The 27,644-nt window shown below is 38.7% G+C and overlaps 1 protein-coding gene across 1 annotated transcript in view; it reads left to right on the forward strand.

Annotated features, from left to right (window-relative positions):
• Nucleotides 1-27,644, forward strand: part of otofa (otoferlin a) — a 114,036-nt gene that overhangs the window by 13,996 nt on the left and 72,396 nt on the right. The window contains exon 3 of the mRNA XM_038281669.1: nucleotides 17,820-17,908. Within this exon, the coding sequence (XP_038137597.1) occupies nucleotides 17,820-17,908 (89 nt within the window). The remainder of the gene's footprint in view (nucleotides 1-17,819; nucleotides 17,909-27,644) is intronic.

Below are 27,644 nucleotides of genomic sequence, written 5' to 3' on the forward strand. Positions count from 1 at the left end.
GCTGCTCCATCTCCTCTATGTAGTCCTGGTCATTGTCATCACTGATGAGGCCCACCACCGTGGTGTCGTCTGCAAACTTTACTGTGTGATAGGTGGTGAACCTGGGGGCACAGTCATGTGTTATCAGGGTGAACAGCAGGGGGCTCAGGACGCAGCCCTGAGGGGAGACTGTGCTTAGGATGATGACATCAGAGGTGTTCTGTCCGACCCGGACTGACTGAGGTCTGTTGGTGAGGAAGTCTAGCAGCCAATTTTAAGGGGTTTTATTGAAGCCCAGCTGTTCCAGTTTTCCCATCAGATGCTGTGGGATGATGGTGTTGAAAGTTGAACTGAAGTCCAGGAACAGCATCCGCACGTAGGTGTTCCTCTCCTGCAGGTGAGAGAGCAGGCTCAGGTGGAAAGCAGCAGAGAAGACCTCCTCAGTGGAGCGGTTCCGTCGGTAGGCGAACTGGAACGGGTTGAATGTTGGCAGCAGACTTTGACCAGCCTTTCGAAGCAACTCATCATGATTGGAGTCAGTGTGACAGGCCGGTAATCATTGAGTGAGTTGACCTGAGGCTTCTTTGGGACTGGAGTAATGGTGGCAGACTTGAAGCATGCTGGCACTATGGATTGGTCCAGCTAGGTGTTAAAAATGTCTGTGAGGACACCAGCCAGCTGATCTGCACACTCCTTATACACCCGCCCAGGTATGTTATCAGCCCCTGAGAGGATTGACTCTCCTCAGAGTTTTCCTCACTTCAGCTACATCCAGGTTTAGTGCCTCCTCCACCTGGTGTGGAACAGCTTTCACTGCTGGAGGCTGTTTAGTGCCTCAAACCTTCCAAAGAGGTTGTTCATTTCATTTAGGAAGTCAGTGTTTGCTGCATCTACCGGGGAGGTAGTGTGTGTTGTAGTCATCATCCGAATGCCTTTCCACATCCTCCTGGTCTTGCTGTCATCATCCAAAAAAACCCTGTATTTTCTGGCTGTGGTTCTGCTTCGCTGATCTGATGGCACGTTTAAGTTGGCACACACCGTTCTCAGTGCGTCTTTATCACAAGAGTTGAAAGCTGAGTTCCATGCTTTTAGCGATTTCGGAACCTCTCAATTTATCCAGGGTGGTTGGTTGGCCCGGGTGGTGATGTTCTTTTTGATGCTGCTGTCCTCAATGTATTTGTTGATGTACGCTGACACAGTCATAGCATACTCATCAATATTTAATAAGTTGTCATATGTTGCTGCAGCATTGAGGATGTTCCAGTCAGAGCATTCAAAACAGTCTTGGAGTGACTCCATGGCGGCCTCAGACCACACTCGGAACTCTTTAACTGTTGGTTTAGCTATTTAGCGCTCGCTATTCAGATACCCCTTAAGTTCATAGTCTGACTACATAGTCTACCTGTGTTTTAACATAATAAGAATGTGAATACAATTGTTCTGTTAGTCTCAGATGTCGGTTAAGGTACATAAGTGAACAAAAAGCCTTATGATGATCAAGAAAGATACCAGATAAGTTATGGATAAAGTTATAAAACTAACAAAAATATCCCAAGCTTTGAACATCTAACAAAGCATGATATGAAACATACGATACATCATTGTCATGAATCGCGGACAGATGGACCCAGTATTCAGGAGAGACTGTCAGTAGGAAAGTTCAAAAGGTTTATTAAAATAAAAACAAAACAAAAGCGGAGCTGTGGCTCGAGGACACTGCAGGCAGGGGGGGCGGGGCACCGCCCAATCTCAGACACTCTAGGGAGGAAACACAGGTAAGTGACCACGATCAACCAATAGAAGATTAACTGTGTTGGTCACTTACCTGGTTTAACAGTCCAGACCACAAGTGTCCCAGTGCTGCAGTCCCAGAGGTGATGGTGGAAGCTGATCCTGGTCAGGGATCCAGAACAGACAGGAACAGACAGAGGTGGCAGGATCCAGACTTCCATGCAACCACAGGCTTCCAGGAGGGTTCAGAGTCTTACTGGGACCAGAAGCATGACCAGGTGGTCACGCACAGGAGCAGACAGGATCAGGTGCAGACAGGCAGGCTCAGTGGAAGAGGGTAGCCGAGACAGGACGTGGAACCGGAACTTGAAGCAGACTTTAAACTGGTCTCCACCCAGGAGCCAGGCTTACTTAGATAAAAACTGAACCCCCCCCCATAATGAGCCAAAAACCCAGAGGACTCCGCAGGGGAGGAACAGTGGACGATCAGGAGACGAGACAAACACTAAAACCCTCTTTCCACTGGCTGCCAGGATCCAGGACATGAACCAAATAAAAACTGAACAGAAAGACTGACAGAAAGACAAGCAATGATCTGGCACTGAATGCTCAGGCTGAACTGAATATAAACCAGAGGAAACAGGTGAGAGGAATTAATTATAATGAGGCAGGGAGGGAAGAGGGCAGGTGAAAGGAATTACTAATTAAGGGAGAGCAAACAGGCCAGATCATGACAATCATATACAAACAGAAATGATCTGACTGGAAAAAAGGTCCTTGAAACCTTGAACCAAAATACGTAAACTAGGGGGTTGAGGTTGCTTGAGGACCCAAATGCAGAGGTGAGTGAAGCAGAGATGAGTTCTTGTTGGTTTAATGAAAAAAATAAAAATAAGGCAGACATCTAAAAAATCAAAAATACAAAGCACCAAAAAAAAAAAAAAGAAAACAGTGACTGAGCATGAGGTGTATAAATGGGAGACTGAACCAGGCTAGGCTAATCGGCAGATTGGGAGCAGGTGTGGACAGAGCAGTCTAGAAGGGAGCTAGGGGAAAAGAGACTAACACAAGAGGGCAGCAGAGGGCAAGCAATACCTAAGAACTAAATTACAATAAAAAATTAGAGAATAACACAAAATTGAAATTAAACCAATAAACTATAAAAAGCAGAAAAACATGAATCAAAGTAAAACTGAAAGCCCAAAAAAGAAAACTTAAACAAAACCAAAAAGTGCAGAGCAATGTCAAAATGTACAAGTCTGAAGAAAAAAATATTATTTGGAGAAGCAACCAGGAGATGTATTCTAACTCTAGAAGGGCTGCAGGGATAAACACCTCATGTGGCAGAATCTGTTGATAGCACAGCTCGCTTTTAGTGGAGAGTTGCAAGAGCAAACTTGTCCAGGTTACAGAATGCGACAAACCAGAGGGTAGGGCAACATAAGAACATTTGGGTTTTGGTTTATTTATGACAAAAAATCTCTCTTAATATAACCACCCCATCCGTTGTGGTGATAGCGTCATTTTATGAGAATAAAGTCTGTAAAATACATCACAAAACATATTTTGATTTCATCATTAGTGTGACAAGTGTTATTGTTGAAAAGGATTGTTTGGAATATTGTACTCATATTAGTGTACTTAAGTATGCACTTTGCATGTACATTTTATATGTAACGTGTTAAATCTGCCATAGAAGCCATCACCTGACCTGGTTAAAATTCCCAATATACTAAATATCACAGAGAGGGCTGAAAGAAAGGTTATGAAGACAGGGGGTAAATGTGGATTTGTTGTTACTATTATCAGCATCACAATTTTAAGTAGTAATATTGTTATTGGGCAGAGGCTTAACTCTAAACCAGTGCTGAGCATTGCCTAAGCCAGAAACAGAGCTCTAGCAATTTAACAATCTGTGGCAAGCAGTGACAATATTCAGAGCTACTATCAATCCAGACAGACAGACATTTACATATTTTCCAAAGAACTTGCAAATACTCTGTCTAGATGTACACAGCTTGTAGGAAAATCACCCTAAAAGACTTAGGGCCGGATTTATCAAGATCCAATTTTGCGTGCAGTAATTTGCGCTCGCAAACTGGAATTTTGCGCGAGGGGCTGAACCATGGTTTGCGGGTGATTTAACAAGAGTGATTGCGTAACTGGTGGCAGGTGCAAAACTGTTGGAGACGCCCTATTTAAATGATGGTTTTGCGCGTTTTGTGGTTTGCGGCAAAGTAGTTTGTAGTCTGTACAAACTAGTGCATTAAGAAATTTAAATCTTACAGTGACCCCCAACAAAAAAAATAAATAAGTAAATATATATATATATATATATATATATATATATATATATATATATATATATATATATATATATATATATATATATATATAAATTGGCAACCTTTATTCCCTAAGGTGGTATGTGCTGCAGTAAAAAAAAAACAAAAAAAAAAACAGGTGTTTTGTATTGGCCTGTGACTGTGGATGAGATCCCCGCAGCATTTGGTACGTTGCTCCACAGGCGCAGGGGGAGAACCCCGACCCCGTCGGACAGCACTTCTGAAAAAACGAGATTGGGAGATCCCAGCTCTCGCTGCAACCGTACGCTGGAATGACCCAGATGCAAAAAAGTGCAATGTTGCAAGGAGTTTTGTGATATCTGGTATTGCGTGGGTCCTCCTTGTGGCTGGCTCCAAATCCATTCGGAGTTCCCCCAACAGCTCCAAAATGGCAATGCTGGATAAACGATATGTTTTGATGATCGTTTCCTCGTTCATTGCAAAAATATTCACACGGAGTGAAAAAATGCGTTCTCTGCGTCTCCTTGCTTTATTTCCATGTCTCCTTCTTGCGACAATAACCGCTGCCATGTGTGCGCAATTACGCATACAGACCATTTGCACCTTCTTTTGAAACGTGTTAAATATAGAGTCAGATACCGTTAGCAAAATTGCGTTCAGGTTTGATAAATCACTTTGCGAGTGCTAAATTAATATATTTACATGTTCTCCTCCCACAAGACGCACTTTAGCGTGTAAACGCCCCATATTGCATATTCATTGCAGAAAAAGTACTAAATAGATAAGAGGCGCTATTTAGCACGTTTTAAAGACCAAATCCTTTTAGCACGCTGTTGATAGATCAGTTTTTACATTTTTTAGCGTGCGCAGTGAAATAGCTCACGTTTTAATACACGCAAACCTTTGATAGATCCGGCCCTTACTGCTATAATTACAGTATAATTTTCTTTCCTATACAACAATGTACTATTTTGAGTTGGTTAATTAACTAAAGTCCTAAATGCATGGGGATTTCTACAGTGACAAAATATAGAGAAGTTTAAGGCTTAAAAATACATTTATATACTTACTTTGCCAGTCACAATACATACATTATAGAATAAAAACAAACTAATCAAAATAATCCTTGATCCTAAATTGTTTTAACATTGTTGCTTCAATATTGTTTTACCAGACATCACCTGCAAAAGTTCTGGCTTATAAAAGGCTAAATTCTTTTTAAATGACTTTGGATCCTTCTCTCATCTGTGGATATTGCAATTTATGGCTGTTGTAGGCAGTCTAAATAAGACTTTTTCATTCCTCCCTGCATTTGTGAAAAAAGTATTAGGGTTTAAGTATTTCATATGCCAGTTTGAGAAGCTTGGTTTTCAGGCAAAGGTAAGAGGATTTGGACTGCAGTCAGAGAGAATTTCAGGGCAACAGCTCACTTCTCTGTATTCCTTTGAGTCTTTCTGGTTATGGTTGGCCTGCCTTTTATTTACACTGGCTGCTGTGTGTTTATGGGAAATTATCTTTATTCCCAAAAACTCCTTAAAACAACTTAAATGATTAGCTGAAAGTAAGGAGTCATTAAAAAAGCAGACAGACGAAGCAGGATTGATGGTTAAGGATCATGAGAAATGGAGCTGGAAAATCTGCAGAAGCTTAAAAAAACATAGCAGAGCTACTGGCAAAATTCAGAAACTAAAATCCTGAAAACAAAAAAAGAAAGCCCCTCAGACATTTCTACTCAGAGGATATGACTGCTGCTGTTGTTTTTCTTTGAGAGACTAATGAAAAGAGTGCTGCTTCCTTTACTGATAACCGGCTCTCTTGTTTTGGTTCTAATCAGGAATTTTCAGCATACATACACCATGGAACACATCAGGTGGTGTTGTTTTTGCAGAATAGGGGAAATGTAAAACAGACAAGATAAACACTTTTTTTTTATTGTGGAGTGTTTCAACAACAGCCATGGATTCAAAAAGTTACTTGCACGATAATCTACTCTGATATGTCTACTGATTCTTGCACCTCTCTTATACATAGTTCTCAGGAGGTCATTAGCATCTCTCTGCACCAACTCAGTGTCCAGATTTCCCTTGGAAGGACATGTTCTTCCTGGACTTTGAACGATTGTTTAATAAGTACATGAAAGTACATGTGTGATTATTGCTTCTGGTGTCCAGTTTTGTGCTTTCTTGACCCCTCTAATCATTCCTAAGCTCCTTCCCTCCACTCCTGTCTTCCTCCTCGTCTCTGGAACATTTGCATGTCTCATTTGAGCTCGGTTGAGTCCCTGGAGTTGAGGCCCATTAGCATATAGCTGTGGGTCTTTTTGCTTTATGCATGGACTAGCAGAATGCCTTTGAACTAGTGTGCAGATAAGCTGGATGGGGAATCTGTATTCATTATTCAGTGCATGGTGAAGCTTTTAGCTGCAGAATGACAGGGCTTTCCCCTCATAGGTTTGACATAACTGGAATGTAGTCCTGCTCTGTATGTGGCTGGCAGTGTCAGTTAAGCATTTTCTACACCTTTATTTATTTTGATCAAAGAGTGAGATTGAGTTATTTGGAGATAAGGTGGAAAATCTAATTTCTCTATGCACACCATGGTTTGGAAATAATAACTGCATGTCAGCATAATGAATACTGTATAGCCGAGGCTGTAATCCAAATTGGGATTGTGACTTTATAATAGGAATCTTGGAGCTATGCAACCTCAGAAAATAAGTCTAGAGACATTTTCCAGATTTTGTAAGCCCAAGCTGTTGGAGAATGTTTTTTAATCCGTAATACGTAGACTAGGGGAACTAAAAATAACGGTACAGTGTTATTTTGGTTTAAAAAGCATTTTTGTCTTTACAGTTAAGAGATATTTCAGAAACAATACATTATGAAGGATTTTCAATTACAGTCTGCTAAAAGATGTATCAATTTGAAGCAAAAAATATATAAAATTTTTGAATTTGTTAAAATAGCTGATTCTGTAATTCTCTTCAGTTTAACATTTCTGCCAAAAGCATCATCAGACTTATGGACTCGCAGAGTTCCTGGGCGTGTTGTGGCTTAGAGAGGGGAATGTGATGACACCTCAATGAGCTCACTTCCTAACCACTTCCTGGACTGTCTAGATAATCACATTTAAAGTGAAGTGAATAGATTAAACAAGACACATCAGTCATATGAGCCCACACTCTATCAATGAAGGATTATAACTTTTAAGAGGAAGTTTGAAACCAACAGACTCCTTATGCCATAAGAGTAGTCTACTTCTACGGTTCTTGTTTCAGCTGATATGTTCCTGGCCATGGGTACTATGAGTAAAGATGAGAAAAGTAGCTGTTGCCTTAGGGCAGAATACAAGCTTGAATATTGCAGTTCTAAAAATAGTTTTTGAAGTTCTCTAAACGCTCAGGGACCCTACAGGGATGTGCTTTTCCAACTCCTCAGTATTATGAATAAATGATGATCTGTGCAGCATATTTAATGGGAATGCCTTAAAATGCGTGGGAATTTGTGCCAGTAAAGTTTGTATAAACAAGCATTTAAAGAGATTTAAAATAAAAAGTCTTATATCACCTTTTGGAGACGTCTTAAATTAAATGCTTCATTTCATTCTGTTATTGTGAAAGCGTTGCTCTACCGAACAGGGAAAATAAATGCAGGAAAGGTTCTACAGACAAATATAAGAAATCAAATAAATTAAGTAAATACAAGAAACCTCGTTTATCATATAACCATTGTGTCTGAGAAAGTAAAAAAAAAGGCTGATAACACCAACTGAAAATCTGAGACTGTGAAACATTGTAAATATCTTTAAATATTTGTAAAGACACACCACACATCATATGACATAAACTCAATAATTTCTTAAAACAAAAAAATTACTAAACCTATGGGCCATGAGAACTCATCATAAATAAACACTTATAATGTTGTGTAGGCTTATAGCAACAACATAATGCTAGTATTTTTAGATTTTTTTCTTTAAAAAGGAAAATCTATGTACAAACCTACACATTTATTTCTATTTGTGCATCTGTCAATGTGTGTTCATGTGCATCAGCTCATTACACCTCAGCTGCAAAAAGCATCTTTCACAGGAGACCCTGTAGGATGGTAAACATTAGCCCAGAAACAAACATAACAGAATATAGCTCCACTACTTAGGAATAATTAATTTCATAATGAAAAAAAATAATTAAATATCAAAATTTCCTCCAAAAGAAGGGCTCAAAGACTTGAATCTGTACTTTCCATTACATGAAGGAACTTCAATAAAGTTGAGTAACCAAAAAACAAAACAAACAAAAAAACAGCATAGAGCAAAGCAAGTTCTCTCTTCTTTTATCATTCAGAGATTTTACATCTAAGCAGAAATTTGATAGGGTTCTATATGAAATTCAATAGAGAGCCTATGAAAATGAACTCCAATTTAATATGTTTGTTTGCTAATATTTTGAAAAATCCAAGTAGTAAAAAAAATCCTAATAACACCAATGGTGTCTACCGTTAAAATATCAAATATATGAACAAGTTTTCTGCATCCCTCTGGAAATTCATTACATTCCTAATGTAATTGGCGATAACTTAAGTTACCGTACTCACACTGGTTCAGCAGGGTAAGAAAATACAAGGATTAAAAAGGATTTTTATAAGATAATTAAAAGACTCATTACAGGTTATATCCAAGTTGGACCCTATGGAAATATAAAAAAGTTGTGTTTTTTGGTAACTATGATACAATTAGCTATATAATGTGTATATTTTAGTAAAGAAAATATGTATTTCTTGGTTTACTAAAGTAATTAAATTAAACATTAGACCTTTGTATTTTTGGAAACAAATGAATGTCAAGTATACTCAGTTCCAACAGTAACTGTTGCTCTTTTAAAAAATGTTCTCTATTTCAAATTTATAAAACAAGGACTATATTCACTTGAACCATTACAGAAGCTTAATTTTCCTCTTGTGACACAGAAAAAAAAACCCAAATATATATATATATATAAAAGGAAAACAGAGATTGACAACCTGGCACCTAGTGGTGTTATGTAGAAGAAGCCAGTAGTAAGATACAGACCATCCTGAAACTAAATAGGACTTTAATGAATTAGTTGAACAACTTTATTGCACATCTCCTTTCAAGATAAAAAAGCTATTGCCCTAAGCTTTGTCAATCAATGGGGAAAGTTCTTCTTTAATGGCAAAAGTAGTACAAAGAAAGCATTCCAATTAATATAAATCAGATCAAACCTTCTGGAGTGGCACTTGAAAAACAGGGTGAAGATTGAAAAGAAAAAAACACCAAGGAGTTGGATTGGAAAACTAAATTGAACCCGACTTTCTTAGATGAACAGCTGAACCATGCTGTCAGTAAAGGCAAGACTTTCACTGCAGAACCAGCCTGTCAGGCACACACAAACACTAACATATCATGTGTAATGTGGGATAAACCACAAGGAAGAAAAAACTAAACCTTTCTGAAACTAAACCTATGTCTGTTAAAATTTCTAAAGCTACCTTTAAAAAAAAAAAAGAGAGAAGGCAACATATTTCTCTTCAAGGCCTTTCTAGAAGGAGACTCAGTGCAGACTGATTGACAAATACAAATACTTACATGCAAAAAATGTTATTTAATCTGAAACTCATTATGTACACAATTATTAATTAACATTTGAACATTGACTGCCAGAAATAATAATAATAATAATAGAACAATATTTGTAGGGAAAAGAAATATGTGAAAGACTGCATTGAAAAAACATGTGGCTTGTTCATAAATAAGCAAAACTGAAAACAACCACTGAGAAAAAATAAACAATGTCAATGAGCCATCAATGATTTTACCTGAAAGTTTGCATCCCTCACTTGTAGGGAAGGATATTTTTTATCCTTGCTGTTCCTTTACAGCCTCTGTACATAGCACAGTTATTTTGTTTTTCATTATTATGGCCCTACCTTGATTTAGAATATTTTGGGTTAAGTGTAAATTAAATATAAATTAAATTGAATATAAATCCTGTTATTGTCACGCAATGGGGAAATTCACCCTTTAGATTTAAACCACCCCCCTTGGGGAGTAGTGGGCTGCCATTGTGTGGAGCTTGGGAAGCAATGTGGGGTTAAGGGTTTTGCTCAGGAACCCAGAGCGGAGGCTGTGGGGATTGAACCAGGTGGTTGCAACCTTGTCAGAGCACAACCGCTCTGCTCTAACCACTAGGCCAAGTGGTGTTATATGATGAGATGGTGAGGTAAAACAAGCTACAGAGCTCAATGTGAATCACTGTAAATTTGACGGTAGCTGTTTCTCTAACGTAGGGTGACCATATTTTTATTTCCAAAAAGGAGGACACGTTGTCCAGCCTTGAGACGGATTCAGACAGGCTTCTTAGAGGTCAATGAACTTGCTTTATTATACCTAAATGTTTCATAAAACACATAAATAAAATCAAACAATGTTCTAAATATGACCTCTTCTGAATTAGAAAATACAAATTCAACACATTACACCTTTATAGCATCCTCTGTTTTTTCAGGTCTAACAAAGTACTAAGTAAACTTTTCAGTGTCCATGTGAGCTTTGAGATCTCCAGGACCTTTATTAGACATTGAAACGTGTGATTTGCACACGGGGCACTCAGCCTCCCAATTTTGTGATTGGGACGGTACATGCAAATTATTATTTTTTTGTAGTTCATCTGTGAAGCTGCACTTTTGATTTAGCATTTTGTGTCCAATGCTGGTTGCTCTGATCCCTGTCTGTGTGTGGGTGTTTCGCTAGACCCTCCCACAAGTCAGTCCCTCAAGAATTACGTCAGGCTACATGGTACTGTAGTATTCTGTGCAAAGCGCCAGCTGATTTAAGCATAATGATTGTGTGACATTTTCCTGAATTTATAATCACCCTCTGGACGCAGTGGACAGAATGTAAAAAGTGGACATGTCCAGGCAAAAGAGGACGTTTGGTCACCCTATCTAATGTCTTATCACACTAACACTTATGGAGCTGCTGAAAAAGTCCACTTCTTTAGGTTTTATGAATGATATTTAATTCTTTAAATGTAACTTTTATTTTCATCTTTTTTTTTTACTTATTGCTTTTGATACTTTGAGGTACCTGAGTGCACTATGCATAATGTGTATCATTATTGTCGTTATGGTTTTATGTCATTATGTCCAACTCAACACAATTCTCAAATTGCTAGTACTGCACACAATTTACTGGTCTAAATTGTGAGCAACCTGGTTCTGCACTTCTTACTGTATGTTTTTTTGTAGATTACCAACAACACATCGACTTATTGCATATGCAATTTAATTTTTGGACGTGCAATAAAAGCATTCCTTATTTGGAATCTTTAAAGATCACTCCCAAAGTCCACTAATATCCCTCCATGCTAAGAATTTGAGCTCTGTTTGCAGAGTCATTTTATGTTTTAACAGATGTCCTTCTTTTAAAGAGTGATATTGTTTTTGATATAATCGCAAGGTTTGTTCTAATTTTGTATTGCAGAAACTGCATCATGTCTCCAAGGTTAAAAAGAAACTGGGTCACAAAATTAATCATTTAACGTGATGTAATTAAACTACTGTAGACGGTTAAATAAAGGACACGTAAATATGCTTTCTCCACCTGAATCAAATGGCTAAATACCCTTCTCAGTATGCAGTTAAGTTCTCAAGATCTTTTAATAACCTGATTATTTAACTCAGGTGTGTAAAAGCAGCGACACATCTAAACGTTGCTTTAGGAAGTTAGTAAAAGAAAAAAAACTAAGAACATATCTGTCATAAATAATCATGGAGAATTTTTTTTTTTTTATCTGTAGTTATGGTAACAGTCATAAAATATCAACAAAGGATGAGTTTTGCATCTTATCAAAACATTGCAGTAGTGTGGATTGTTGAAGTAAAATTTTCTCTTTATTTGCTCATTTAATCATCTTATGAACCTCTATGGTCAGGCAGTTTGGCCTGAAGGATTTTTAAGATAAATCCTACGTTTCATTTTTCATCCTCATTCTTGTTTTAGCAGTTAGGCTTCATACACTGAGAGTAAAAGAAAAGGAGTGTAGGATCAGCTATAAGAATCATTCTTATAGGAAGGGAGACAAACACAAAAAAACAAACACACAGACTGGAGCCCTGACAAAAAGATTTTCTCTAAACAAAACATGCCAGTGAATTTCAAACCCAACAACACACTCCAACAAAAACTGGTTCATCCCAAAGACAGAACTCCCAAGCCAAAGTTGACTGCCATTGTTTATGCAATCCAGTGCAGTGAGGACTTTACAGCCTCCTATGATGGAGGAACCAAACAACAATTACACAAACACATGGCACAGCATAGGAGAGCAAGCAACACGGGGCAAGATTCAGCTTTACACCTGCACCTCAAGAACAAAGTATACACCTTTGAACACCAAAATGTTCAAATTTTGGACAGAGAGGACAGATGGTTTGAAAGAGGGGTGAAGAAAGCCATCTCTGTGAAAAGAGAAAAGCCATCACTGAACAGACCAAGGCCATAGCCCATGCCCAGAAAAAGACAGCAACAATTCAGTAGAATAAGGGGTGGCTATTTGATTGGCATCTGATTTGAAATGTGTTTAAGAGGATCGACCTCCATGCTAATTAAAGAATAAAGAATAAAAGAAGAATAAAATTGCTCTGGTGTGAGCTAACAGAATTGATAAAGACGTTTTCAGATCTGGTCGCCTTCCAATGATTTTTTTTTTACTTGCAAGTTTAAACAAGATATAATCTGAATGCAGAATAATATTCAGTGTGCTTAGGTCAGAAGCCAACAAGGTTAAACCAAGATGAGTTAACTTAACAGGAAAATACTAGAAGGAAGATCACATCCTCTTTGATTTTCTGTTTGGAAGGAGGGTGGGTGCTACAAAGGTCTTTGATTGTGCGTTTAGATAAAAAAAAAATGTATGATGAGCTTCTTCTTTGATAGAATGGGGAATTAGTGGTGATCCACATTTTTCGAACAAGTTTGAAACTCATTCACAGGTTCTTGAGACAGGTTTCACACACAGTGCTGAGCAAAAAGTTGGGATACTATCACTGAAGTGATGAACTGTTAAAGACATGGGGTTCGGATTCACCAGTGTTTATAACCTGTGGTGTCAGACCTTGCTACAGTAGGATTATTTGCTGTTCGGTCCAACGCTGTGGAAACCCTCTGTACTGCTCCATGTTCCCGGTGCCATGCGCTGTTCTCCTATTATCTCCCTTTAAGTTTAGTCGTTGATTGATCATTATTATAGAAACCTCATCATGGCTCCATCCGAGAACCATAACTGCATTTTGGTCCTAAAAACTCCACTTGAAATAAAAAAAACACAAAGTAAAATCCGTCATTGTCTGGGGAAATGAACGCATTTGCCCTGCGTTCATAGCTATGAATAAACCACACATAATCTGATTGTGATGTGCATCATATGAGCTGTTTAAGTGTTGATCCTTTGATTAGCTGTGTGTGCTTTCAACATTATCGCCATGATCTGGGCTTTCTTTTCAGTAGCTGAGTCACACAGGAGGAGAAATAGTCAAAAGGCAGATCCAATGCAGTTAATTTAGTACATATAATCAGACAAGTATAACACGTTGGAACTGTTAGCAGCCTCAATCCTGGTCTCAGTCTGTTAGAGCTTGAAAAAAAGAAGCACAGTCTGTAGATCCTCAGGGTAGATACTGGAGACTTAATACAGTGCCCGTGTGTGCATATGCAGATCTTTTAAGGCAGGTCTGATGGTAGCAGGTGGAAACCCCAGGAATCTGTAATAGGACAGTCCTGATGAATCTGTCGCCTGACAGCCTGCAGTGTTTTCCTCGCTAAGAAGCCAAAAACAGTGGGAAGTCAATGAGTTTTAAATCACATATGCAACCTTTATACACCCTGCACCCTTGCAATCTTTCATAATATAGTATCATAATATAGTAATTAAAAGTGGTTTGCTGGATGTAACTCAGAAGCCTAATTCATCATTCTTTCAACTTTTACAAAATGGCTTTTGTTTTTTTACTTAATCATGTAGTCATTTATTCCGTATTAAACACAGCCAATCAAAGTAATGTGTTGTAACAATGGTTTCAACATTGACTGTAACACCAAAAATAAAAGACATTAGAATATCTATGACCCTTCTAATATTTCTGAGAACTTTATATATATTTGTGTTCCTCAAGCATATTCAAACTCACACGGAAAGAAAAAGACAATTAGAAGAATTTTATTGATACAATTATTTTAAGACTTTGGCGCTCAGTCCTCAGCAGGAAACATTAGTGCTGAATTTTACTTTAATATGCATAAGCATAAACCCTGTTCTCAGGTGTATAAGAACAGGGATCCAGTGGACTGTGTGAGCTGATACTAGTGCTTCACTTGGGACCCAGAAGATGGCTGTCCAGCTTGGATAAACACAGGTTTGCATGAACCTGTCCATGATGAGCAAGCATGAAGGGACTGTGGAGAGGAAAAACTCCCCTTTGGGAAGAAACTTCTGGCAGAACCAGGCTCAACATAGCATTCTTGTGTCGGACCAGTTGAGATGTGACAGGGAATTAAGTAAGAGTCCAGGCGGAATTACACTGATAGGGACGAGGTTGAAGGAGCACCATGGAAAAGCCAGATGGAGCTTAGCTACGATTGTGGAGAAGGGGATGGAGGTGGGTTGAATCAGGGTAATCTAAGTCAAAATAAGACATAGCACAACCACTGCTTGTGCTTGGCTGGATCGTGGATTTGAAGACCTTTTAAGATTAACCCTGATTGCTGATTGGCCGTTTAGAGCTGATTGGCTTGCATCAGAAGCAGGTTAGCCTCTGATGATGAGGGCAATTAAGTTTCTTCAGTGGAACTTCCACCTATGCTTCATTTAAAACTTCAGAGGCTTGTAAAACTACTAAATGATATTTAAAAAATTTCTACAACTTTCAATGAAAGTTGAAAATTGTGGCTGGCAGGACTGTTCTACTTTCAGTTTAATACACCTAAATAAATTTAAATCCATCAATATGCCTTTAAAAGTCATCTAATCAGTGAATACATTTATTTATTAATTTAATCTCAGTAAAAATACAGTTCAAGAGAACCACAGTTTGAAACAGGGTAGAATTATAAAACAATATCAAACAGCTGAAAGGATCTCACAGTATTCATCTCATTATCTAACTATGGAAATAATAATATGCAATTTCAAACCTATCATGACATGTCTGTTTAGAAAGCAGGACACAAGGACACAGTATTCAGGCCAGACACAAAGTGGGATAATTCGAAAGCGTAAAAAGAAAAAAAAAAAGATTGGAGATGTGGATCTGCAGAGGCTGCGTTTTTTGCAAGGCACCGCCCATCACTGGAAACTCTGGTTGGAGAAAAACACAGGCAAGTGACAATGATAATCTGATGAAGGAGGATTATCCATGTGAGTCACATACCTGGTTTGATAGTTAAGTCCACCTCCATAGAACACCGTAGGATCCAGCCGGAGGGCTGCCAATTAGATGCAGCAGGCACCACCCAGAGTGAACTAGATGCTGCAGTCCCAGAGGGCCAGCGTGAGTCCGATCCAGGTTAGAGAAACAGATCAGAACAGGAAGGCTCAGCGATCCAGGAGTCTGTAGCCTGGTCAGGGGTTCCAATCAGGAACAGGCTGGTTCAGGGTTCCAGGAGTCCAACAAAGAGTTCAGGCAGAATGTTCACATGGGAACAGGCAAGCCCAGTGGTTGAGAGGCAGAAAAGGGCAGGGTATCAGGAACTATGTTATGCTAAAAACTAGCTCTCTCCACTAGCCAAGACAGGAACAGGGCATGCTCAATGGATAAGAGACAGGACATCATCAGGAAAACAGAAACACTACGAAACACTAAAAAACTCTCTCTCACCACTAGCTCCTGTGAACGAAAACATAAAATATGGCATCAGCAATGATCTCAAACTCAAACTCAGTGATCTGGCCATGATAGCTGACTGAGCCATATATAAAGAAGCAGAAGCAGGTGGATGAGATGAGTATTGGAACCCGGACAGAGTTAGGCAGGTGAATGAAAGGAGCAATTAGGCCAATCCTCAGAGCGATGATCATGACCATGTATGTATGCCTTTACTAAGAAGCAAGAACTAGCCTGGGGAGAAAAGAAACAAGAAGACCAGTTGCCACCTGTTTGGGAGCGGCAAATAGCCAAATGTATGGAAGAAAGTTAAAACTGGACATTACTGTAATCCCAAAATACCCTCAATAAAAAATTTATGCAACAGTATAATTCTGCAGGATTTCTATTTCTACTGCAGAGAGGAATGCAAGTCAGAGCAGATAAGACAGTGGATGTGCTAAATACATTTCTGTCCTACAAGAAGAGTTGACTGACTCATTAAATAATTTATTGAACTGTCATTTTTTTTACAACATACTCAAAAGACTTTCAGCTATAATTTCTGCAAAAGATGGTACTCATTATTGATTACCTAGAGGACTCAATACAAATATGTCACATTTACAGGTAACAGTTTTTTCACAGTGAAGCTTGGAAAATTTGGATTATCCTTCCTTTGTACAACTATGCATTACTCTCTGTGGTCAAATACATAAAGTTATGATTAAATACATTTAAGTGAATGAATTGTTTTATATTACATTTTATTAATCCTGGAAAACTAGGGAAATAAACACCATATAAATATCTTGATTATTTCACACGAAGCAAATTCAGCATCTATTGATAAACTGGATATTTCTGAATTGTCTTTTAATCTGGACTCTAGATTTGGATTTCTTTTTTCAAATATGCATGTAACAGATCATTTAATCCCATTGGATCCACTGTACTGCAGAACATTAAGATAAAACTATTTAGAAGCATAGATTAAAACAAAGCACTTCTGCTTTGTCAAATGCGGCTGCTCTATTATGCATTGCTTTACAATAATAGGCTTAAAAGAAAAGCAGCAACGTTTCTTTGAGTTTCTTGTCGTTCAAACATGTCCTTCTGTGGAAATGAGTAAGCGACAACCTTTGTTTTCCCACTCATCATAACCAAGTGAAATTCAAGTTTAGCCAACATACTAAAGATTTCTTTACATTACTGTTTTGTTCTTTGTTTTTTGCTACAGGAAGGAAAACCGATTATTATTATCAGTTCGTTCATGATTGAACAAAGAGATCTTTAAACTGAGAAATAGAATAATATTTTTATTTCTCCACAAGACAAAAACAACTTCTCTACCTTTGGCAGAAACTTTTACACACTCAAAGAGGGTGACATATTAACCCTGTTATAAAATCTTGTATTAGTTCCTCAAATTTCAAACTTCAGAAGAAAACAGGCTTACAGAGATTCATCTTTTTGTGTGAATAAATGTCAAATGAGAGGATGCTATTAACTGTCATGTCTGTATGTGGATGTTCATTTAGTTTCATAGCGGATATATGAACAACTAGCCCAAATTCATGCATGTTAAAACTAAAAAGTTTAAGACAACAACACACTTGCTTACACTGTTTATACAGGTATTTCCTCTGGATTTCAAGTGTTTCTGAAGTCCTAATCTCACCAGATATTTGTCTCTCTCAAGGTGCATCAGAAATAAGTAAAGCCTTTAAGCAGGAGTGGTGATTATTTAGGATCTTCATTTGAATTTAAAGTTGTCAATGATTACAACCTGTCTGCACAGCTTAAGGATTAGAGTATTTTTTATTTAAATCCAAATGTGGAGAGGATTTAGAGAAATCTTTAGAATAGTGTAGTAGTGTGCTGCTATGCTTTGATAAGCTTCAATATTCTTTCTCTGTTCCAGACTTTTCGATGGCCCATTGCCAGCAGACTTGATGAAAATGAAATGTTGGAGATCCAAGTCTATAATTATAGCAAAGTCTTCTCAAATAGGTAAGTAACAGGATCCTACATTTTTATTTAACCTCTATTGAGTGTTGCACAGATTCCATTTTTTGGCCCCGATACCTGGCTGTGCAGTATTGGTCGATACCGATATCCATGATGTGTGTCTGTGTATATACGAAGAACTGGATACTACTTGGATGTAACATAATTGCCATTTTGGCTTTGTGAAGCTGCTGCCCACCTTTGTGAAGCAGGAAAAGACTGATACAAAGTCAAGCCAGTAAAACTTTTTATTGCATACCTGGAGTAGGTGACAATAGTTGAATAAACTTTTGGCTCTCAAAATGGTATCAGTGCCCTATTTGTTGGTACTCGCCGATACCGATACCACCATTTTGTCATGATGGGTTTTCTCTAAGTCAAGCCCAAGATGCAGAACACACACGGGAGAACTGGGTAAAAGTCCAAAAGAGTTTATTTAGAACACAAGACCATGAATACTGGAACTGATTCAGGCAGGGGGGCTGGTTCACTGGGGTCTGAGCTGGAAAAGGGAGATGGTAGGTAACAGAGTTCATGTGAGGCTAAGCACAGCTAGCTTAGGGTTAGAATGGCAGTCCTGGGTTGGAGCTTCCAGCTCACTGCAGGGGAAAACACGGAGAGTCTTTCAGGCTGAGCTTCCAGCTCACCGTAGGGAACAACAGGGGAAATCCACGTAGGAATCCTTGGGTTGGCTCACCAGGGCAGATTAGCAGGTTCACTTTCCTAGAGCGTCAGGCGTGGGACTGGCTTCCTATGATGCAACTCTCCCAGAGCCGCAGGCCAGAGACAGGTTGCCAGAGAGACAGTTCTTCAGAGCTTCACAGGGAAACAGGAGGTTAAGCTCATCCTGAGCTTTCACAAGGAGACGGTGGTTAAGCTCATCCAGAGCCTTCACGAGGAGACAGGTGGTTAAGCTCATCCAGATCTTTCACGAGGAGACAGGTGGTTAAGCTCATCCAGAGCTTTCACGAGGAGACAGGTGGTTAAGCTCATCCAGAGCTTTCACGAAGAGACAGGATTCCTGTGAGGCAGAGACAAGGAAGAATTTGATTCTGATCTCACACTAGAGATAACAAAGAATCTTCTGTAACAGAGGCTCAGGAAGCTAACCAACTAAGATCAACACTGCGGCGTAGAATCCAGGTCTGAAGGTAGCTTAAATACTGTGGTCCTCCTGATTACTAGATCAGCCACAGGTGTGTGAGAGGCTCAGCTTCAGGAGGACCCACGGCGCACTCTGCTGGAGGCAGAGGGTAATCTCCAGAACCTGACAGTGACTCCAGCCCTAAGAGAAAGAGACAAAAGAGAGCAGAAGAGGATCCTCAGCGCCCTCTGGTGGGCAAGCCTGAGGATCCCAACACATTTTAGTGTCGGATCGGGGCCCCGCAGGATACTGGTATTGGTATCAGTGTAACACTACCTCTATTAATTCAAGATTTAGCCTGATAAGATAATGCAGAGTGCTTCATTTTCATTTCTATCATGTGTCCCATATCAGTAACTTTGTTTTTTATAACTTTTAAACATACCGGTAAGTATGTTTTAACAATGTTTCTAATTCAGTATCTAATATGCTATTCTGATAGCTGGATGAAATATCCTTAACCCTGAACGATCCTTTATGTATTTATGGTGATTGAGTTATGTTAAACTTAGACTTATAAAAAAAATAAAGGAGCAGAAACCACAGGACACATAATGAGCTGCATCAACTAGAAAAGGGTTCCTGAATCATTTGTAGTTTGGGCACTTTACTTATCCTGTAGACCAACTCAAAATACATCACATAGACCAAGCAGTCAGGTCATTTTTAACCCAGTATGACATCTTTGACATGCAGTACATGCAAGTCTAATGACCGGTTTTATTGGCCACTGTCAAGTTGCTGACTGATTAAAAGTATATCATGCTCTTTGTTTATCCACAAAGGCTTTTGTAACAGCAATCCCCACATTTACCCACTGCATTTGACCAACATATGAGTGTAAACACACACTGCAAACAAGCAGCTATTAAAGCCATCAGAGGCTGCGGTTAATACAGAAATAATTAAAGGTGCCTGGTACTCAGGGACTCCGGGGGTGAAAATGATAAAAACTAATCTAAACTATTATTAAAGTTTTGTGGAATTACATTAGAACAGAATTTATCATGCATTTAATCTATTACAAAATAATTTTTTTGCTGTGAGTTTTCCTTCATGCTGAAATATAAACTGCATTACAGTGGGGGCAGATCAGTCTGTTTCCGTTTTTGGGAGAAATTAAATGATTTATTAGTCAATGAAGTAGGGTATTAAAAAAAACAAACAGATTGTGTTTGATTAAATCATTTACCCCACATGTACCTGTTTAAAAAGCCAGCATGGTGGTTGTATAATTAAGGTAAAGTCTAGAGAATTCTTCAATGTGTGTGTTGCATGCAAGAATAAGAATAAAGATTGATTAAAGAGGTGGATACACAACGATAATTGGAGAAAATTATATATGAGTTTATTAAAGAGTTCAAGCACAGATTTAACACAAAACTCCAGAAGTTTTAAACAAAGCAATATCTTAGTTTAATTTAAATAATTTAAAGTATTAAAAACCCGCCTATGTAACTGGAGAGGGTATGATCCATCGCTGACATACAGCGATGCTTTAGAGCAGTCTGAGCTCACCTTAAACACAAAAGCTAAACCAAAATAGTTGCTGTAACAATGTACTGTAACAAAACAGTGATTACACAATTCTTATCAGATACATGTCCCCATCTGGTCCAGGATGTATTTTGTCATATTGTAAAACTCAGAGGGAGAATGTTTAGTTTTGGGAGAGAGCAGCGTTGCCAGTGGCTTTCAAGGGCACCAAACCTGGAAACTAGTCTAGTGCCCCTAGTGCAGGGGTGGGCAAACTTTTTGACTTGAGGGCCAGAATGGGTTCTAAAATTTGACAGAAGGGCCGGGCCAGAAGCATTTGGACAAGCAATGTAATTTATTAAACCTGGGGATTGAAATGTATAAAAAAACAGACAATTGAAGGTGCAGATTTAAAGAACTCAACATTTAGTGGAAAAAAAAAAAAATCAATGGAATCACTTTCAACATTCAGAACATATTATTACCCAACAAAAGGAAGGGGTCTTTAAGTTGCTATTTTTTTATGACAAAGAAGAAAAACTCACATTTCAGTGAGAACAGTGTTGTTGTTCTCCTTTTTTTGCCAGTGCATCAAAGTCTGGAGTTAGTTTCGTTGTGGCAATTCTCAGAATAGATCTGAGGTGTTGGTCAGTTAACCGGGATCTGTAACGGGCTTTGTTGATGTTCATGACGCTGAAAGTCTGCTCACACATGTAGGTCGAGCCAAACAATGCCAGCATCTTTTGTGCCGTCCTCCGGAGGTTTGGAAATGTGGCTTCGTTAAGTGAAGCGTAAAAGTCATTCAGTTTAAGAGATCGGAACTTCTCTTTTGAGATGGAGTCAGACTGAAGATCGATCAGTTCCAATTGCAGCTCATGCGGTGCTGTTTCGGGGTCTTGTGACAGGGGACAGGACACCAGCTGAAGTGACTTTTCAATTTTTTCAAAATCAGTGAACCGACGGGAGAATTCTCTGTGCAGGTCGTCCAGTAATTTGCAGTATTTCTTCACGTTTCGGGTGGCCTTCTGCATGGCCAGTGTGGGAAAATGAGCGAAAGATTTGTTTGACATTTGCCTGGAGAATAAAATCAGCTTGGATTTGAAGGCTCTCACATTTGTGTACATATCGTGCACAAACTGATCTTTCCCCTGCAGCTTAACGTTCAGCTCATTCATGTGTGACAATATGTCCACAGCAAACGCAAAGTCACAAAGCCAGTCCTCATCGCTCAGCTCAGGGAATTCGTTGGATTTCCCCATTAGCTCCAAAAACAAACAAATCTCCTCTTTGAGCTCCCACACTCGCTGGCACACTTTCCCCAAACTTAACCAGCGGACACGAGAGTGGTAAAGTAAGTCCTGGTGATCCGCATCAGTTTCCTCTAGGAACGCAATGAACTGACGGTGATTAAGTCCCCTTGCTCGTATGAAGTTAACAAGTTTTACAACTGGATCCACAACATGATTAAGCTGCAATACAGACTTACACAGAGATTCTTGATGAAGGATGCAGTGAAGAAAAATAACATCCTGGTCAGGGTTTTCTTCTTTCACTTTATCTTGGATTCTCCTCAGCAACCCGACGTTTTTTCCAGTTAAATTTGGCGATCCATCCGTGGTGACACCGGCAAGCTTACTCCAAGGCATCTTCATTCTCTCGATGACAGCAGACACCTGTTCATATAAGTCCTCTCCTCGTGTTTTCCCCTTCAGCGATTCCATGCTCAAAAGCTCCTCCGTTATCTCAAAACTGTCATTTATCCCTCGGATAAAAATTAGGAGCTGAGCAGTGTCTTTCATGTCGTTGCTTTCATCCAGTGCTAGTGAAAATAAATTAAAGGACTCCGCTTTTTTGTTTAACTCGCTGACTATATGTTCGTCAATCAGTTCCACACGCCGAGTCACTGTCCTGCGTGACAAGCTGATTTTTTCAAACTTGCCTTTGCTTTCCGGACACAAGAGATCTGCTGTGTCTACCATGCATTCTTTCAAAAACTCGCCTTCGGATAAAGGCTTGCTAGCGTTTGCTAACTTGAATGCCAGCAAAAAACTTGCCTTGGTACTTGACTCCTGGATCGCAGTTTGTCGGTGAAAAAAATTCTGCTGAGTCTGTAAATTAGCTGCCAACCTCTGAGCAGTAGCCGCCCGTTCTTGTGTTGACAGCTTGCTAGCGTAGTTAGCATGCTTTGTGGCAAAGTGACGGCTGATATTGTACTCTTTAAAAACTGCGACCGTTTCTTGGCATATCAGACATACAGCCGTTGATCGGACATCAGTAAAAAAATATTTTGTTGTCCACTCCTTTTTAAACACTCGGCACTCAGTGTCCACTTTTCTTTTCTTTGGTCCGCTCATGTTTAATGTCAGCTGGAAAGTGTGTCTAGAGGGGAATGGGAAATGAATCAGGATTTTACACATCCATGGGTTTTTACGACACCGTATTTTCACGACCATAAGGTGCACCGTACTAACAGGCGCAGTCTCAGTTATGTGTGCCATTTCTGTATTTAACACACACATAAGGTGCACCGGATTATAGGGCGCGTTTTTTATATACAGGTACATGTCCTCTACTACGTTTAAATACCTCTACTGCGTATTTAAAAATACAGCGGGGGCAAAACTGAGTATGACTGTGCTTTATTCATGTATTTATTACAAAGTGCACCGCTGGTATGTGGGGGTCTGAGCGGCTCCGACAGAAATAGTAATCTGGATGAACTGACTGCAATTATGAAGTTTTCAGGTGGACTTTCTCACTTAAAAACATATTAAAACTACTTTATTCCCACTGATCACAGCAAATATAGCTGCAAGATTTAGATTATTTAGATGAAAAAACACCTGCCAGCCAGCGCGCTGAAGAGGAGGAGGAGACCCGCCCACAGGCTGCTGTTGAATTAAGCTTTCAGGTAGAAAAATAGAGCGGGAGCAAAACTGAGTATGATTGTGCTTTATTAATGTATTTATTACAAAGTATTAATCGAACCCATCAAAGTCATCATCCTCTGTTTCTGAATTAAACAGCTGCGCTAAATCAGACATGCCAGTTTCTCCTTCTGCGCTGTCAGTCACTTTCCGTGCCGCGCAGCTCCTCAGAAATAATGCCGGCTTTTGCGAAAGCTTGAACAACAGAGCCAGCAGACACATAGTAGTCCAAGCATCTACAATCCATCCGCAAACGGTGGCGTAACTTGCCCAGCGCTGCGTTCCACTTATCCTGAAACTGTGGTCTCCGTCTGTCATCCATCGCTCCCACGCCGCTCGCAGCCTTACTGTGAACGGCCGCTTCACACTGATGTCGGGCGGTTGAAGTTCCTTTGTCAGACCCCCGGGATAACGGCGAGCACAGCGTTCATTCAGTCACAGATTAACAGCGTTGGTGATGAGTGGAAAAAAACACCTGGTCTTCTTACATTCACCTCCCTCAGCCACGCTTTCATCATCTCCTCAATGAGGAGATAAGGAGTTCTGCATCGTGGTCTCAAAAGTCGCAGTTACAACACACATAGGGCGCACCGCACATTTTGAGGAAAAAAGAAAAAGAAAAAAAAAGACGTTTATGTGCGCCTTACAGTCGTGAAAATAGGGTAATTTGGACAAGTTCGGCGGGCCGGATTAAAAAGCCTAACGGGCCGTATACGGCCCGGGGGCCGTAGTATGCCCATGTCTGCCCTAGTGGCTAAAAGCAATCAGTGCTGCTTTACCAAAAATGAGAAACATTCAAATAAATAGGAGATCAGCCTAATTGACAAAGATTTGACCTGTGATCAGCTCCTGGTTTTCAAAAAAAATGTTTATAGTTAACTGTGTATAACAAATAAAAGTTCCTATAAAGCCCAGTCAATGTTCAGAAGCCACTTGAATGTTTCGTTGTTTAAAAATCTAAAACAGGAGCCAAATGCAAAGAGTGAGTTTGGCAAAGTTCTTTAATGATATAACAGTCAGGATAATGTAAAGCAGGGGACTCAAACTCCACAGTCCTCAAAGGACAGCTTCCCACGAAACTACAAAATAAAGGGAAAAATACTTTAACACTGATATAGAAGATAAACTAAAATAAATGGAGAACACAACAAAGAAATAAGTACGAAAAATAAACTTGAAGAAATAAACCCATATGGCAACTTCTTTTCATTGGTTTCTTTTCAATTTTGTGTTCTTTCTGGTTGTGTTTAAGTTCTTATGTTTTTCTTGTTTACCCTCTGTTGTCCTTATGTGTCAGTCTCCTTCCCCTAGGTCCCTTCTAGATTATTCTGTCCACACCTGCTCCCAATCAGTTGATCACCCTATTGTCAGCCTTGTTCTGTTTAGCATATATACTCCTCACTTTCTCGCTTTTTCTTCAGCTTTTGTATTCTGGTTTTTAATTGTCACTTTGGGATTTTTGCCTGAGTCGCCACCTTTTGGATCATTAACTCTTTTAGAAACCACCTATGCTTTCGTCTCTGCATTAGGGTCCTCTACAAACTTCCAAACAACGTGACAATTTTCAACCTAAGCCTGATTAAAGCTTTTGAATTATCAGCTTTTCTTATACTTTATCCACTATAAACATATCTTAACAAATATGTAATTATTAAGATAAAATAAGAAACCAAAGGGAATGTAAAATTCATTCCTCTTGACACAATTGCCAGAAATTGGTTGGTTCCTTCCGACATTTGACAGACAGTTCCTGAAACCAATGGTTATACAGCAAAATGCTTGTGTATTTATGTATAAAAGGAAAACATTGTGTTTTCATTTCCTTCATGACATGTTGGAGTTTTATAATGACAACAACAGCAACAGCAAAATCTTAATTTGCATGACTTTCTGGAGGCTGATAAAAAATATTCAATATTGAGGTTTTAGGAACAAACCACATTCTTTTTTTACACAGAAGGTGCTGAAGCAGAACAAACCTAAAGTGTTATCACATTTTTTTCACAAATTATACTTTTTTTATACTTTTTTGTTTTACTTTGTAGCTATTGCTGTATTTGCTTTGACACCTAGATTCCTGGCTAACCAAAGAGTGTGTTAAATCAGCCAGCTGTTCAGTAGTTGTAGTATATAATAACTGGAAATCAGAGATGGCAAAAGTACTCACTTTCCGTAATTGAGTAAAAGTACAGATACGAGTGTTAAAAAAATACTCTGGTAAAAGTGGAAGTACTGATTAAACTTCTTTACTCAAGTAAAAGTAACAAAGTACAGGCTTGTAAATTTACTTAAAGTATAAAAGTAAAAGTAGAAACCACTTTTTTCATGCCGTTGCCTACATTTTAAATGGATGTCTGCCAATAGGACTAGATCTCCGTTGTGTTCATTTTCAATCATCTCGTCGTCCATGCTACTATGCTAACGCCACCGCCACCAAGCTGCAATGATTTGCCGCCAATGAATACCGCCGAATCTGTCGATTCATCTTGTAGTGGTGCGTCAAATGCAACATAGATTCCCATCCAATTAGATTGAACTTGGTATTGATGATGTGAAAAATAATAACAGTAACTCCATTGAAATGATTCAAAACTAAAGTAACGAGCCAATTTTTTAAAAAGTAAGGAGTAGAAAGTACAGATATTTGTGTAAAAATGTAAGTAGTAGAAGTAAAAAGTCGCCATAAAAATAAGTAGTAAAGTAAAGTAAAAATATCAGAAAAATCTACTTGAGTACAGTAACGAAGTATTTGTACTTCGTTACTTCCCATCTCAGCTGGAAATGCACTCAGAGAGCGAAGACCTCTGCCAAGTAACTCATTTTCCCTGGCATATTGTTATTTCCACCTTAACTTACTACCTGTATTCACAGAATCTTTTTAAAAGATTATCACCAAAATCTAATAATATATATGCTAGTCAGAATATACACCTTTTTATACACCTTTTTTGAAAATTTAGGCAAAATCCGTCCATAATTTTATATTGAATGCAAACAGAAAAACCAACACAGCTGGAAACATAACCTCCTTGCTGGAAGTTATAAAAATATATCATAGCAAAATAAAGCATTGTTGAATTGAAGTTTTAAGGTGGTAGCTTTGTGACTTAAAGGAGATTGTAGTTTATATTATTGCAACTTAGGTTTAAGGTAAGTAACCAATGCATTAGCAAATCATCTAAGGTGCTTGGAAGAACAGAATGAAATACTTGAACTAATATGGCAAACTTAGCTGTTACACAGTTGTTCTTGCTAACTGTAAGGTTTCCCATTCAGTGTTTTTTTTCACCTCTTGTGCGAAATCATAGACAGTTTGAAAGCAGGCCCATCCCTTCCAGGCCTAATCATATTTTATCTTGGGTTAATTGATTCTTTATATAAGCGTTTAGGAGACAAGGCTGAAGAAAGGTTACATAATCCTGACCTCATTCAAATTTTATTCACTTTTTGCGCTGTTCTTTTGCTTCCGATGTCTTGACATGTTATTCTTGTGACCTTGTAGTCATAAAGTGATTCACTTCTTATCCTGACAGGAGCATGACTGAGATCTAAAAAACAGGTGACAGGTGTGCAGACATACGTACTGTGAGTTTTCCATCAAGGCAGTGCTAACCTGCCACTGTTAAGTAAACAGACTAGAAATATTTTTATTATTGCACAGCTTTCCATCATCAGATGAAGGTTGTCACATTGTTTTGGCAAAGCTCTTTGTTTGAAAAGCAACTCCCTCTGATAGTGTGACAAAGCTAGAATTCTCGTGAACTCTTGTGAAAATCTAATTTGGCATTGTAAGGTAAGGGAGTATGAACAATTTTATATAGGTCTTAAATCGTGTCAGGGTTGTTGTGTCAAGTTGTTTGTTTCATTCTTTGGGTGTTTTGAAGTATGTCAACAACCAGCGGACTTAGATCCTTATTAACATAATGCTGTAATGTTATATAACAGATGATACATCCCTCTGCTTATTCATGGAATTTGATAAACAAGTTGTCTTCTGTACCTCACAACAGATTATGATGAGTACGACCTGGTGGCAGGAGACAATGAAATTAAAGACAACACAATGCTTCGCTGTTTATTTAGATTTTTATATAAAATATGTTTTATTGCTTTCCAAATGATGTTTAATATTTTTCTCCAATTCTACTTTTTAAATTTCTTATATTTCAGAATTAAATTTATTACTCCTAAC

Source organism: Cyprinodon tularosa, unplaced genomic scaffold, assembly GCF_016077235.1.
Source record: "Cyprinodon tularosa strain WSP-4 unplaced genomic scaffold, ASM1607723v1 ctg173, whole genome shotgun sequence".
In the NCBI taxonomy this organism is placed as follows: Eukaryota; Metazoa; Chordata; class Actinopteri; order Cyprinodontiformes; family Cyprinodontidae; genus Cyprinodon; species Cyprinodon tularosa.